This window comes from Monodelphis domestica, chromosome 1 (assembly GCF_027887165.1).
Source record: "Monodelphis domestica isolate mMonDom1 chromosome 1, mMonDom1.pri, whole genome shotgun sequence".
Classification (NCBI taxonomy): Eukaryota; Metazoa; Chordata; class Mammalia; order Didelphimorphia; family Didelphidae; genus Monodelphis; species Monodelphis domestica.
In genome coordinates, this window is record NC_077227.1 from 446,866,721 (window position 1) to 446,878,968 (window position 12,248).

The following is a 12,248-nucleotide window of genomic DNA, read 5'->3' on the forward strand; positions in this document are numbered from 1 at the left end:
AGTCAGCTAGGTGGAGCAGCAGATAGAGCGGTAGGCCTGGAGTCAGAAAGACCCCCGGTCATTTCTGGCCTCAGACACTTACTAGGTGTGTGATCCTGGGCAAATCACTTCATCCTGTTGGCCTCAGTTTCCTCTTCTGCAAAATGAGCAGGAGAAGGAAATGGCAAACCACTTCAGTATCTTTGCCAAGCAAACCCCAAATGAGTCCTGAAGGGCCAAACTGGACTGAAAACAATTGAACAATAGCAGGATAAGATCAGATGATAAGACTGCCAAATCCCAGGATTTAGAGGTGGGAGGGTCCTTAAAAGTCATCTTATCCAAGCCCTTTATCTTAGCGAGAGGGTGATGAAGTCCAGAGATAACCTTAGCTGCCCCGGCTCAGGAAGGGACTCCAGGGAACACTGGCTGAGATTTTAAAAAATAGATGCTCCCATTTCACAGACATTCTTCTCTATTTTCTCTCTGAATTAATATCCATGAACTGTCTTTGGAGTATGTTGGAGGTGATAGCTGAGCAAGGGAAGAGATTCAAAGGAGCCTGGGAGATCCTCCACTAAAATGGGGCTTTTCATTTTCTTGGAGCTAGCCATTTCCTTTGATTGGCATGCCATGCACAGGGAGGCCCAACCGGCATCAGGGGAATGATGCAAAATGTCTATTTTGGGAAGAGAAACTATAGTGAGGAAATTCAGGCTCCCTTAGAGTTTTTCTCACTGAACTTCCTCAGCTGGGCGTAGACAGGCTATTGGGAAACAGAAGCTTCGTAATACCAGCCTGATTCACTGAACCCTTAACATCGTTGGGACTGGGGTGTCAGTATTAGCTCAGAGGCTCTTGGTGTTAGTCATACTTTACCTTCCACTTAGAATCAATACAGTGAATTGGTTCCAAGGCAGAAGAGTAGTAAGGGCTAGGCAATAGGGGTTAAGTGACTTGTCTAGGGTCACACAACTAGGAAGTGCCTGGGACCAGATTTGAGCCCATCTATAGGCCTGGCTCTCAATACATTGAGCCACTTATTTGCATCCCCTAATAATAACCTTTAAAAACTCTCATTTTCCTGGCATTTGATTGTGGCAGAGAAGGGTAGTTAAATCATAATAATCAGTCAACCACTTTCCCTGAGTTTTTTTGTGTAAAGTGTAGCAGATATGTAATGGACTTTCTGTGATTCTTGAAGGCAAGAAGGCTTCTTGACTTTGCAAAAGTAAAAGATAACGGAGTGGCCCAGTTTCTCCTCCAGCACATCCTCCAGTTGCCTGTCCTGCCAGTCCCACTCCCTGATGGTATGTATGTCCTTCTCAGCTTCCCAGAAATGTTGGGATCTCTTTTCCAATATAGGCTGTTCTTGGGAGAAGGAATTCCTAGTGGTTTAAAAGAAAAAAGTGTCAAAGCAAAACTTGCCTCTCCAGCAGCATCACTGAGGATGCTTATTATCATTGAAAACATTGATAATATGCTTACTTGTGTATGAGGGCTGCATAGAGTACAGAGTAATAATAATAATAATAATAATAGTAATACCTAGCATATACATCACACTTTATGGGTTACAAAGCATTTTACATGTGTTATCACAGATTTGAATCACTTGCCTGCTCCCAGAGGGATGGAGGGGAGGGAGAGAGGGAGACAATTTGCATCATATAACTTTGGAAAACTTCTATGGAAATTTGTTATTACATGAAATTGGTAAAATAAAATATCATTATAATGAAGAAAAATGCATGTGTTATCTCATTTTATCCTCAAAACCCCTGGGATGTAAGTGCTATGATTGTTTCCATTTTACAGATAAGGAAACTTGAGGTTAAGAATCAGCAAGTGGCTGGTCATTTGTCATGCAGCTAGGAAGCATCTGAGGCTGGATTTGAACTCAGGTTTTCCTAACTTCAGGAGCATTTCTCTATCCTCTGCACCATCCATTTGCCTCTAGTTAATAGTCATAGACTGGCTTGCTGATCCTGCTGGTTATATAAAGCCATAAAAAGGCTAATCACAACTATTAAAGCAATACTGCAATGGGCAGGAAGGCATACAATGGTATGGTGGCTAGAAAGGAAGACCTAGAGTTGGGAAAACCTGAGTTCAGACCCCAGAAACTACTGTTTACTACTGTCTAGTAAGTTCTTGGAAGACTTACTTAACCTCTGCACAAGTCACAACTGCTATTTGCCTCCATTTTCTCCTCTGGAAAATGGATATCATAGTAGCTACATCCCAGAGTGGTTGTGAGGATCAAATTAGATAATAATTGTAAAGTGTTTTACACAGTGTCTGGTACACAGTAGGCATTATATAAATACCAGACATCCTCCTCCTCCTCATTATTGTCACCTAATCTAGCAACTGTACCCATGTTGGTTTCTAATGTGTTTCAGTGGAGAGAACACTGGATTTAGCAACAGAAGACAGACTCAAATTCTGTCTCTACCATATATATAGTCCTTGGGCAAATCACTTAACCTCACTGGTTTCTTGTTTCCTTATCTGAAAAATATAGGGGTTAGACTAGCTGGTTTCTCTACTCCCTTTCAGACTGAGGTCAGTAAAAAGACTAATTCACCTTCTTTGAAAATTTCAAGATATGTTTTATTATTTTTAAAGGGGTCTAAAATAACAATGTGTCTCAGGAACAAGAGGGGACAATGTCCATTGCTTTGGCAGAAGATGCTGAGGCTCTAACTGTTTGGAGAACCTGAGCAATCCTTTAAGTAAGCTATTAGGTTGAGAAGAGGCAATTTGACAGTCTCATTTAATGGTTGATTAGTTGCAAAAGAAATATGAAATCTTTCATTCAGTGTACACAGCACCTTGTTTTGCCACTTAATAATGCATTTGTCATGTGACATTGTATAGTATAGTTATTTATGTTTCTCTCTATCCCCTACTAGATTGAAAGTTCCAGAAGGGCAGAGAATTGTCTGCGTTTTGGATCTTCCCAAGCCTCTAAGACAGTGTTTTCTATTTTCGTCCTTCAATTGTTTTTCAGTTGTATTTTAACTCTTCAAAACCCCACATAGGATTTTCTTGGCAAAGTTACTAGAGTGATTTGCCATTTCTTTCTCTGGCTCATTTTACTGATGAGGAAACCAAGGCAAAGAGGGTTAAGTGACTGGCCCAGATCACACAGCTAGTAAGAATCTGAGGCTAGATTTGAATTCAGGAAAATCAGGCTTCTTGATTTCAGTTTTATCTACTACACTACCTATGTGCCCCAAGTGTCCTTTGTACAGTAAGGTATAAATGTTGAACAAATGAACATGAAAATGGATGGTTATATTTAGAGCCCTCCCCACCAGAACTTTGAACATCTCATATTTCCATAAAGGGGAACTGTGTTAAGACATAGGAGGTTATTGATTTAGAATTTTGAGTTAATAAATCTTTACAAGGACAGCTTCCTGAATACTCCCTACTCATGACATTGCTTATTCAAAAGTGTTTTATGATAAAATGAACTGAAGATGAAGAAATCCAGCCTCCCCTCTATGTCAAGGCACATAAAAATTACTAATGAACCTCTGAGTTTCCTCTGTGTGCCTAATCTCTGACTCACTCTATCACTGCCAGCTACATACATTTCTCTTTTCTTCTTCCCGTTTTTTTTTTAAACCTTTATCTTCTGTTCTAGGGTCAACTCTAGGGCAGAAGGTCAAGGGGTAGGTAATTGGGATTAAGTGACTTGCCTAGGGTCACATAGCTAGGAAGTTCCTAAGGCCATATTTGATCCTCAGTCTTCCTGACTCTACGGCTGGTATTCTATCCACTGTGCTACCTAGCTGGCCCTCTTATCTCCTTTTTCTAATTCCCTTCTTTACACTTCCATTACATTTTCTATCAGCTTTGATCAAAGCTTTAAACCTGCAATAGAATATTTCTAGGATTGATGGATTGCACTAGGAACTAAAGTTTGCTGACTCTTGGGTGATCCAGAATGTGATTCAGTGCTCTAGGTGACTTGTCTGAGAGATTCCCCGTAGCATTAAGTCTTGCACTTCCTTTTTTGTACAGAGATATTCTCTGTCAGTGATGGTGAACCTATGGTACATGTGTCAAAAAGAGCACCCAGAGCCTTTTCTGTGGGAACACCTGCAGTCACCTGCCAGAGTTCATTACTAGAACTACTAGAGTAGAGGGACTTGAGTTGGAACTGCTCCCCTCCCCCTCTCCATGCACCAGAGACATTCCTTACTTACCCCCCCTCCTCTGCTCATCAGCCAATGGGAGAGCTTCTTCCCTCCCCTGTCTGGGATAAAGAGGGGGGGAATGTGGTGGTGGAGAGGAGATGGGGCACAGCACTAGGGGGTGGGGCCAGCACACTATCTCTAAAAGGTTCACCATCACTGTTTTAGGCATCCTTCCATCTGTAGGAAGGAAGGTCACTTTCTAAGCCCAGATGAACATTTAACCCATGTATCACCAAATCACTCTGCCCAGGGAACCCAGGCCTAACTAAGTCAAATCAACGTTCATCATTTCCTATATAGGATTTTATTTTCATTTCTCTTTCTTCTAGTTACTGCATGTAAGAAGTACACCGCCAAGCTGAAGGCCACAGTGTCTGCCCAGTCTCGTTTCCTTAGCACATATGATGGGACCGAGAATCTGTGCTTAGAGAACATATACACAGAAAATATCCTAGAAATTCGGAAGAATCTCAGCTTGGGTGTACCCAGCCAAAAGGGCCATGACACCCTGGAGCTGGCTGAGATCTTCAACCATAAGGGGTGCATCAATGAAGACGCTGACACTGTGCTGCTGGTAGGAGAGGCAGGCAGCGGGAAGAGCACCCTCCTGCAGCAGCTCCATCGCCTGTGGGCCACGGGCCAGCAGTTTCAGGATTTCCTCTTTGTTTTCCCATTCAGTTGCCGGCAGTTGCAGTCCATGGACAAGCCGGTCTCAGTGCAGAGCCTGCTGTTTGAGCAGTGCTGCTGGCCCAACGAGGGCCAACAAGAGGTCTTCTGGTACCTCCTCGATCATCCCGATCGGGTCCTGCTCACTTTCGATGGCTTTGATGAATTCAAGTTCAGGTTTACGGAGAGAGAGACCCACTGTTCCCCCACCGACCCTACCTCTGCCCAGAATCTGCTCTTCAACCTTCTGCGGGGCAATCTGATGAAAAACACCAAGAAGGTACTGACGAGCCGGCCCCACGCCATCTGCCCTTCCCTCAGGAAGTACGTCCGCAAGGAACTCAGCCTGATGGGCTTCTCCCAGGACGGGATAGAGCTGTTCATGAGGAAGCATCACAGCGACGCTGGGGTAGCTGACCGGCTGGTGCAGCTGGTGAAAGCGACCTCCGCCCTGCACGGGCTGTGCCACGTGCCTGTCTTCTCGTGGATTGTGTCCCGGTGTCACAAGGAGCTCCTGCTGCATGGCTCTGGCTTCCTGAAGACTACCACAGACATGTATCTGCTGGTCCTGCGGCATTTCATATCTCACGCCTCCCCTGAGGACGTGGCATGGGGCCTTGGGGCCAGCACCCTCCGGCCTCGTCTGCCCACCATCCTGCGCTTGGGCAGACTGGCTCTGTGGGGGCTGGGGACGTGCAGCTACGTGTTCTCTGCAGAGCAGCTTCGGGCCTCTGGGGTGGACGAGGAGGACCTTTCTCTGGGCTTCCTGGTGCCATCTAAAAGCTTCCCTCCGGAGAGCTCGGCTCCGGTGGAATTCTTGCACATTACTCTGCAATGCTTTTTTGCGGCTTTCTATCTGCTGCTTGGTGCTGATGTCAACCCCTCCGCGATCAGATGCGTGTTCGGTGGGCACAAGAAGCCCCATCAGCCCCTGCCTCGGCTGTTCCCCATGGCCTGTTTCCAATCCCCTGAGCCAGAGGAGGAGAGCGTCCTAACTCTCTTGCAGAGAGCCGAAACCCACAATGTCCGGATTACCGCCGTTTTCCTGGCAGGCCTGCTGTCCCAGGAGCACTGGCGCCTGGTAACCGAATGCCGGGGAACTTCCACCCCACTCCTCCAGAAAAAGAGCCGTGTCAGGCGGTGCCTGGCCCGAGGCCTCAGGAGGCACTTCCGGTCCATCCCCCGGGCTGTGCCCGGAGAAGTCAAGAGTATGCATGCCATGCCGGAGTTCGTCTGGTTGATCAGGAGTCTCTACGAGATGCAGGACGAGCATCTGGCCCGGAAAGCCGTGAGCAAGCTGGAGGTGGGACACCTGAAGGTGACCTATTGCAATATCGGTCCTGCGGAATGTGCTGCCCTGGCTTTTGTGCTAAAGAACCTCCAGCAGCCTGTGGCCCTCCAGCTGGATTATAATTCAGTGGGAGACATCGGTGTGGAGCAGCTCTTGCCATGCCTGAGTGTCTGCCGCGCGCTCTAGTGAGTCACTCCCTCAGCTGCTTCCGGGTTCCTTGGATTTGGGGAGAGGGGACTTAGCATAGTAGGGAAGAGCTGGAGGGGGCCCTGAGCCCATTAACCCAGGGGTTCTTAACCATTTGGGGTATCATGGACTCCTTTGGCAGTCTGTTGAAGCTTTTCTCTCAATAATAGTTTTAAATATTTATTTAAATAATATTTTATTCAATAATAATATTTTATTTAAAATGCATAGTTACAGAGGAAGCCAATTATATCAGAAGAGTTATAATATTTAAAAAAAATAAGTTCATGGACCCCAGGTTAAAAACTCTAGAATTTAAAAAAAAATCCTTACCTTCCAGAGGCAGCTGGGTGGCTCAGTGGATTGAGAGCCAGGCCTAGAGCCAGGAGGTTATGGCTCAAATATGGCCTTAGACACTTCCTAGTTGTGTGACCCTGGACAAGTCACTTGACTCCCATTGCCCAGCCCTTACTGCTAAGATGGAAGGTAAGGATTTACAGATTTTTTTAAACCCTTACCTTCTGTCTTGGAATCAATACCATGTATTGGTTCCAAGGCAAAAAAAAAAAAGAGCAGTAAGGGCTGGGCAATGAGCGTTAAGTGACTTGCCTAGGGTCACACAGCTAAGAAGTGTCTGAGGTCAGACTTGAACCCAGGACCTCCTGTCTCTGGACCTGGTTTTCAATTCCCTGTACCACTTAGCTGCCCTCTAGTTGCTGGATCTTGCAGCTAGAATTTGAAGGGAGCTCAGAGGTCATCTTATCTATTCCTCATTTTATAGATAAGAAAAGTAAGACCCAAAGAGGTTAAATTATTTGCCCAAGATCATTCATAGAGGTTGTAAGTAGCCCAACCACTTTATTTTAGGGAAGACAAAAGAATGAAGTGATGTTCCCAGAGCAATATAGTGAGTTCATGACAAGGCTGCTTTCTACAGTCCTTCACCCCCCAAGTTAGCTATGCCCATCTTCCTCCCAAATATGCCAGGACAGTGTGTTGGAGGTGCTGAGGGTGGTTTTATTTGTCAAAATCCAAGGAAATGGTGACCAAATCTCTTGGCTCAGCTGAGCCAGACTGATTTTTCTTTAGAAATTAAATCATATTGTGTTCTACTGCCTCCCTGAAGGCAGACACAATATTACCCTCTGAATTTACAACCCTAGCACCCAGCATCATACCTGGCATGTATTAGGATCTTATTGGTCAATTTATATTTCTGCCCCTAACGGAGAGAGGACATTGTGTTCTGAAATAGTCATGGCTGTCCAAGAACAATGACAAGCAATAGGGTATTTAATTTTTTTCCTGTCGTCTAGGTAGGCTGCAACATGGTATCCCCCATTTCTCCAACATGAAGTCATTTTTTATGTCTGTCTTTTTTCCCAAATATTTTTTTCAATTACATGTCAAACATTTTTAACATTCATTTAAAATTTTTGATTTTCAAATTCTCTTTCCCTCCCTCCTTCTTCTCCCTTATTCAGAAATCAAACGATTTGATATATATTATAATGTCAGTCTTTAGACTTGAGACTCTAGAAAATCTTATTAAAAAGAATTCAGTAAAAAGTAGATTCCATGAGGGCAGAGGTTATTATTATTATTAATTCTTTTTAGTTCTGTAGCTTCAATACCCAGACTGGTACATTCATTGAATTTAAATACCTTTTTTTTTTAAGTTCTTCAGAATCTCTGGGGTGTTTTCTATAGGTAAAATCCCAAGAAGCATATTAATATTAGTTATTTCTCATAACATATTCCCATATTATGGCTCTATGTCTTATTTACTTTCTGACCTTGATTGATTGGAAATTTGATAAGAAAGAATGTTCCAGTTTGATGTCCCCATAGTTTTTTTTCTTAATCAAGTTTAAAAAACCAATATAAATTATTTTTATCCTTGATGTTTTGTTTTATTTTGTTGTGGATGTTATTGTTGTTGTTTTGATTCAATAGTCTAAAGCAGTGGTTCTCAACCTTTCTAATGCCGTGACCCCACAATACAGTTCCTCATGTTGCAGTGACCCCAAACCAAAAAAATTATTTTGGTGGCTACTTCAAAACTGTAATTTTGCTACAGTTATGATTTGGAATGTAAATACCTGATGTGCATTATGTATTCTCATTGCTACAAATTGAGAGGTTGAGAACCGCTGGGCTAGAGAATAATCTTTAATTAAGTAAGAAGGAAAGATAGTAAGACAGCTGCTAACTTTTCTCAGGTTCTCAGGTCTAGGACCCATCATTTTAACACCGTTCAGGTTCAATCGCCTTTATCATTTTGGAGGTAGTGACACAGATGGACCCCTGAGCAGGAGGTGGACAAGTTTGATGTCCAGAGGGAAAATGACCTAAAAGAGTCTCAAAAGATTTTTCACACACAGAGCAGCCTTCTATAAATTGACCCTGGCAGAGTGCCATTTACTCAAGCATATGCCAAAGGGAGTGAGTGAGTTTTACCAAATACTGACTTGTAGATTGAGATGTTTGCACTTAAAAGAACCTTGGAGATTGTTTACTCAGCATCCATCCATGAAGCACAGATATTTGTGCTATTGAGATAAATGAAAACTGTGCCAAAGCCTGTTGTTACCTTTGCAACATCTCTTAAATAAGCCCCTTTCTTCTAAATGCTACTGCTCTGGTGCAGCTCCTCATCACCTCTTGCTTAGACTATTGCAGTATCCTGCTTGTAGGTCTGCCTTCCTGAAGTGTCCCTACTTTAGGCCATATTCCATTTAGCCACTAAAATTATTTTCCCAAGTTACAGATTGGATCATGTCACCCTCCCTCTCCCAATCATCTCTCCTGCCTCAATAAATTTCGGTGGTTTCCTGTTGCCTCCAGGAATAAATACAAAATGGATTAAAATCCATACATAACTCTCTCCTCCCTTTACAGACTTTTTAAAACTTTTTTCCCTGACATGTATTCAATCTAGTGACACTGGGCTTCTGGCTGTACCAAGATTAAGACACTCCCATCTCTCAACTCTAGAAGTTCTCTCTGTATGTCCCCTATGCCTGGAGTGGTTTTCCTCCTCTGCTTAGACTGCTGGCATCCCTGGTAACTGAAATCACACCTTCTATTGGAAACTTTCCCCAACACTTCTTAATGCCAGTGCCTGTCCTTCTGTCAATTATTTCTAATTTATCCTGTAGATAGCTTACTTTATCTATATTTGTTTGTATATTGTCTTACCCATTAAATTACAAGCTCCTTGAAGGCAGGGACTGCCTTTTTCTTTTTTTGTATCTTTAGCACTAAGCATAGTGCCTGGTATATAATGTTTATTGATTGATTGATTGATTAAGGTATGCTTAGATTCAATTCTAAGACCCCAAAGGATTGGTTGGGACATCTGAAGAGTCAGTGTATAATCAGGTGAAAAGCTCTCTCTCAAAAAAGGTGTCCTATGAAGATCCTTCCTTTGCCTCTCTTTATTTTCTTCATTTTTTTCTTTTCTTTTTCTCTTTTAGCTTGAGAGATAACAACATTTCTGACCAGGGAATCTGCAGGCTGGTTGACCAAGCTCTACAGTGTGACCAGTTTCAGAAGCTCGCGTAAGTAGGACTTCCATCGTTGAAATTGATCCCAACTCCATGGAGGATGAGTTTCTGTCTTTGGGAATGGGGCAGGGTACAAATTAAGAAGCAAAATAACCAGGTTTGTTTTGTTCCTGAAACTTCTGTTTGTTCTAGCCTTCCCTTCAACACTTTGGGTCTCCTGTGAATCTTTCAGGTTGTTCAATAACAAGTTGACAGATGATTGTGCTCACTCTTTGGCCAGCCTTCTCAAGTACAAGCAGAACTTCTTGGCATTGAGGTGAGGAGAGGGGAGTCACTTCTCTTAGAGGTCCCTTAATCCCTACCCCACCTCACTCCTCCACAATGATTTCATACTTGAGCAAAGTAAGAAGAAACAAATGTCCAGATCCAATCAGTTTGAGACTAGTCCAGAATTTGTTACCAGATAATGATCTGAGATTTCAGGGTTCCTGGATTGCCTGAATACAGTGTAGTGGTAGTGGTGGTTATTATTATGTGATATCCCTTGGAACTTGTCATCCTAATGATTCTTTGGGGCATTTGTTCTTTGCCCCACCCAGGGCAAACAATTCCTAGATCATTTCCCCTGTTCTATGCCTTATGCCATTTGGGCACTGAATAGGCACTGTGTTTAAACTAGTGATGATAACAGGTTTGTTTTGAGATTTTACTGTAAATCATGATGCAAGGATGCTATGGTCCATCCCATAGCACTAAACTGAAGATTGCAGGCTAATTAGGCTTTCTCCTTTTTTTTTTTTGGCATAGAAATAGCAGCTCTGGTCAGTAGCAGCTCAGGTGGCTCAAACAGTAGATGGTTTGTGTATCTGTAGTCCAGATCCTTCCAGCCTGAACCTCACTTGTAAACATTTTGGGACGTAGTTACCTAAGAATTAGTTCCTTATTTTCAGTTGGCTTGCCTGTCTGATTATATTATATTCTAATTATATGGGCATAGATTTAGAGCTTAGAAGGATCTCAGAGCTCATCTAGTCCAACCTTGTGATTTTTCTGTGATGGAAAACTGAGACTCATAGCAATAAGTCCAAGATCATACAAATAGTATCAGAGTCAAAATGTGAATCTAGGCCCCTGACTTCTTTCCACTCTACTGCTTTCATTTTTAAGGTTTGGATAAGCAGGAAAACATGGTAAAACCAGTGATTGTCCCCAGCCCTTGTTTGTTGGACTTGGGCTTATTCACTTGTTTACCTACTCTCATTTCCCTTTTTTGTTCTCTGGCCAATTAGCGGAGGTGTTCTTAAGTGGGACCAAGGTTGAAGAATGGAGCCTTATTTGATAAAATTAATAGCAAAGAAAAATAAATTCATTGACATGGTTTGAGCTCTTAAATAACTTTGGATAATTTGAAAATAGAGGATTTGAATTCGAAGCAAGAGAATCTAAGTTCAGATTTCAGCTTTGCAACTGAAGCTAGCTAGACATTTAATCCTTTCTGGTCGTTAGTTTTCCCATCTATAAAATAAGTTTGTTGGATTGTTCGATGATCTTTAATTCCATTCTGACTGTATCCTGAGATCTTAGGGTTCTATCCTATGGTCCCAAGTTCATTCCTATTCAAAGAAATACAACTCAAAGCATGTGCCTTGTGGTTGTTGGGTAGATCAGGACCTGCTTGAAGAAGCCCTGGGGTTTCTGTCTTCTGACTCCTCTCTACCTTCATGATTAGGTCTTTCCCATCTATTTTGTCTGGGTCTCTGTTAAAGTCAGTGTCAGTCTCTGGGCCAAAGGACTGATTAGAAACTTATGTTGATTCTACCAGCTTTTCTTGCAGCTATTCACATCTTCCTCTCCTCCCCTGCCTTATATCCCTCTTTAGGCCACTCTTTTGCAACAGGTAAATGCTACCTGCAGTCAGCTTTCAGAAAAAGAAAAAGAATCCTAAGAAACTGAGGCTTGTCTTTGTATAGGCACCAAGTTAGTGACTGAAGCAAAGGGGACCATAACTCATCTTTCTCTAGTCTGACCTCTCCCTTATGGTTTGGAAAAGCCTACCACCTATTTTGACCTTCTCTCCCTCCCTGCACTCATATACCCATCATGCTTTGCTTGGTGTTTTATTTTTCCCCTCTTGCTGAGAGCAAATGAAATTGTGTCAGATAGTTGAGTAGGCCAACATGGTCAAGTTAAGAAAAGGTTCTACTTTTTCTTGCAAAATAACGTGAACTAAATCTAGAATTGATCTAGAAACCTGCCATTCTCTTCTCCTCCTGTCTAATCTAAACTCCATAAAATGAGCCTGCTGATTCCCTGGGCTGGGAGAAACAACTAGCACCAATCTCCAGGTTTTCCGTGCTTTATAAATCTTAAAGCAATATAGAGACATTCAGAGTTAAGATTATT

The 12,248-nt window shown here is 42.7% G+C and overlaps 1 protein-coding gene across 7 annotated transcripts in view; it reads left to right on the forward strand.

The window, feature by feature from the left end:
* The window catches only part of NOD2 (nucleotide binding oligomerization domain containing 2), a 59,623-nt gene that overhangs the window by 12,535 nt on the left and 34,840 nt on the right, over window positions 1-12,248 (forward strand). For 6 of the 7 annotated variants that reach the window (XM_056812284.1, XM_056812283.1, XM_056812287.1 and 3 more), the window contains 4 exons: window positions 1,184-1,289; window positions 4,523-6,335; window positions 9,816-9,899; window positions 10,078-10,161. In XM_056812284.1, the coding sequence (XP_056668262.1) occupies window positions 1,184-1,289; window positions 4,523-6,335; window positions 9,816-9,899; window positions 10,078-10,161 (2,087 nt within the window). The remainder of the gene's footprint in view (window positions 1-1,183; window positions 1,290-4,522; window positions 6,336-9,815; window positions 9,900-10,077; window positions 10,162-12,248) is intronic. The other variant, XM_056812288.1, reaches the window with a different exon arrangement.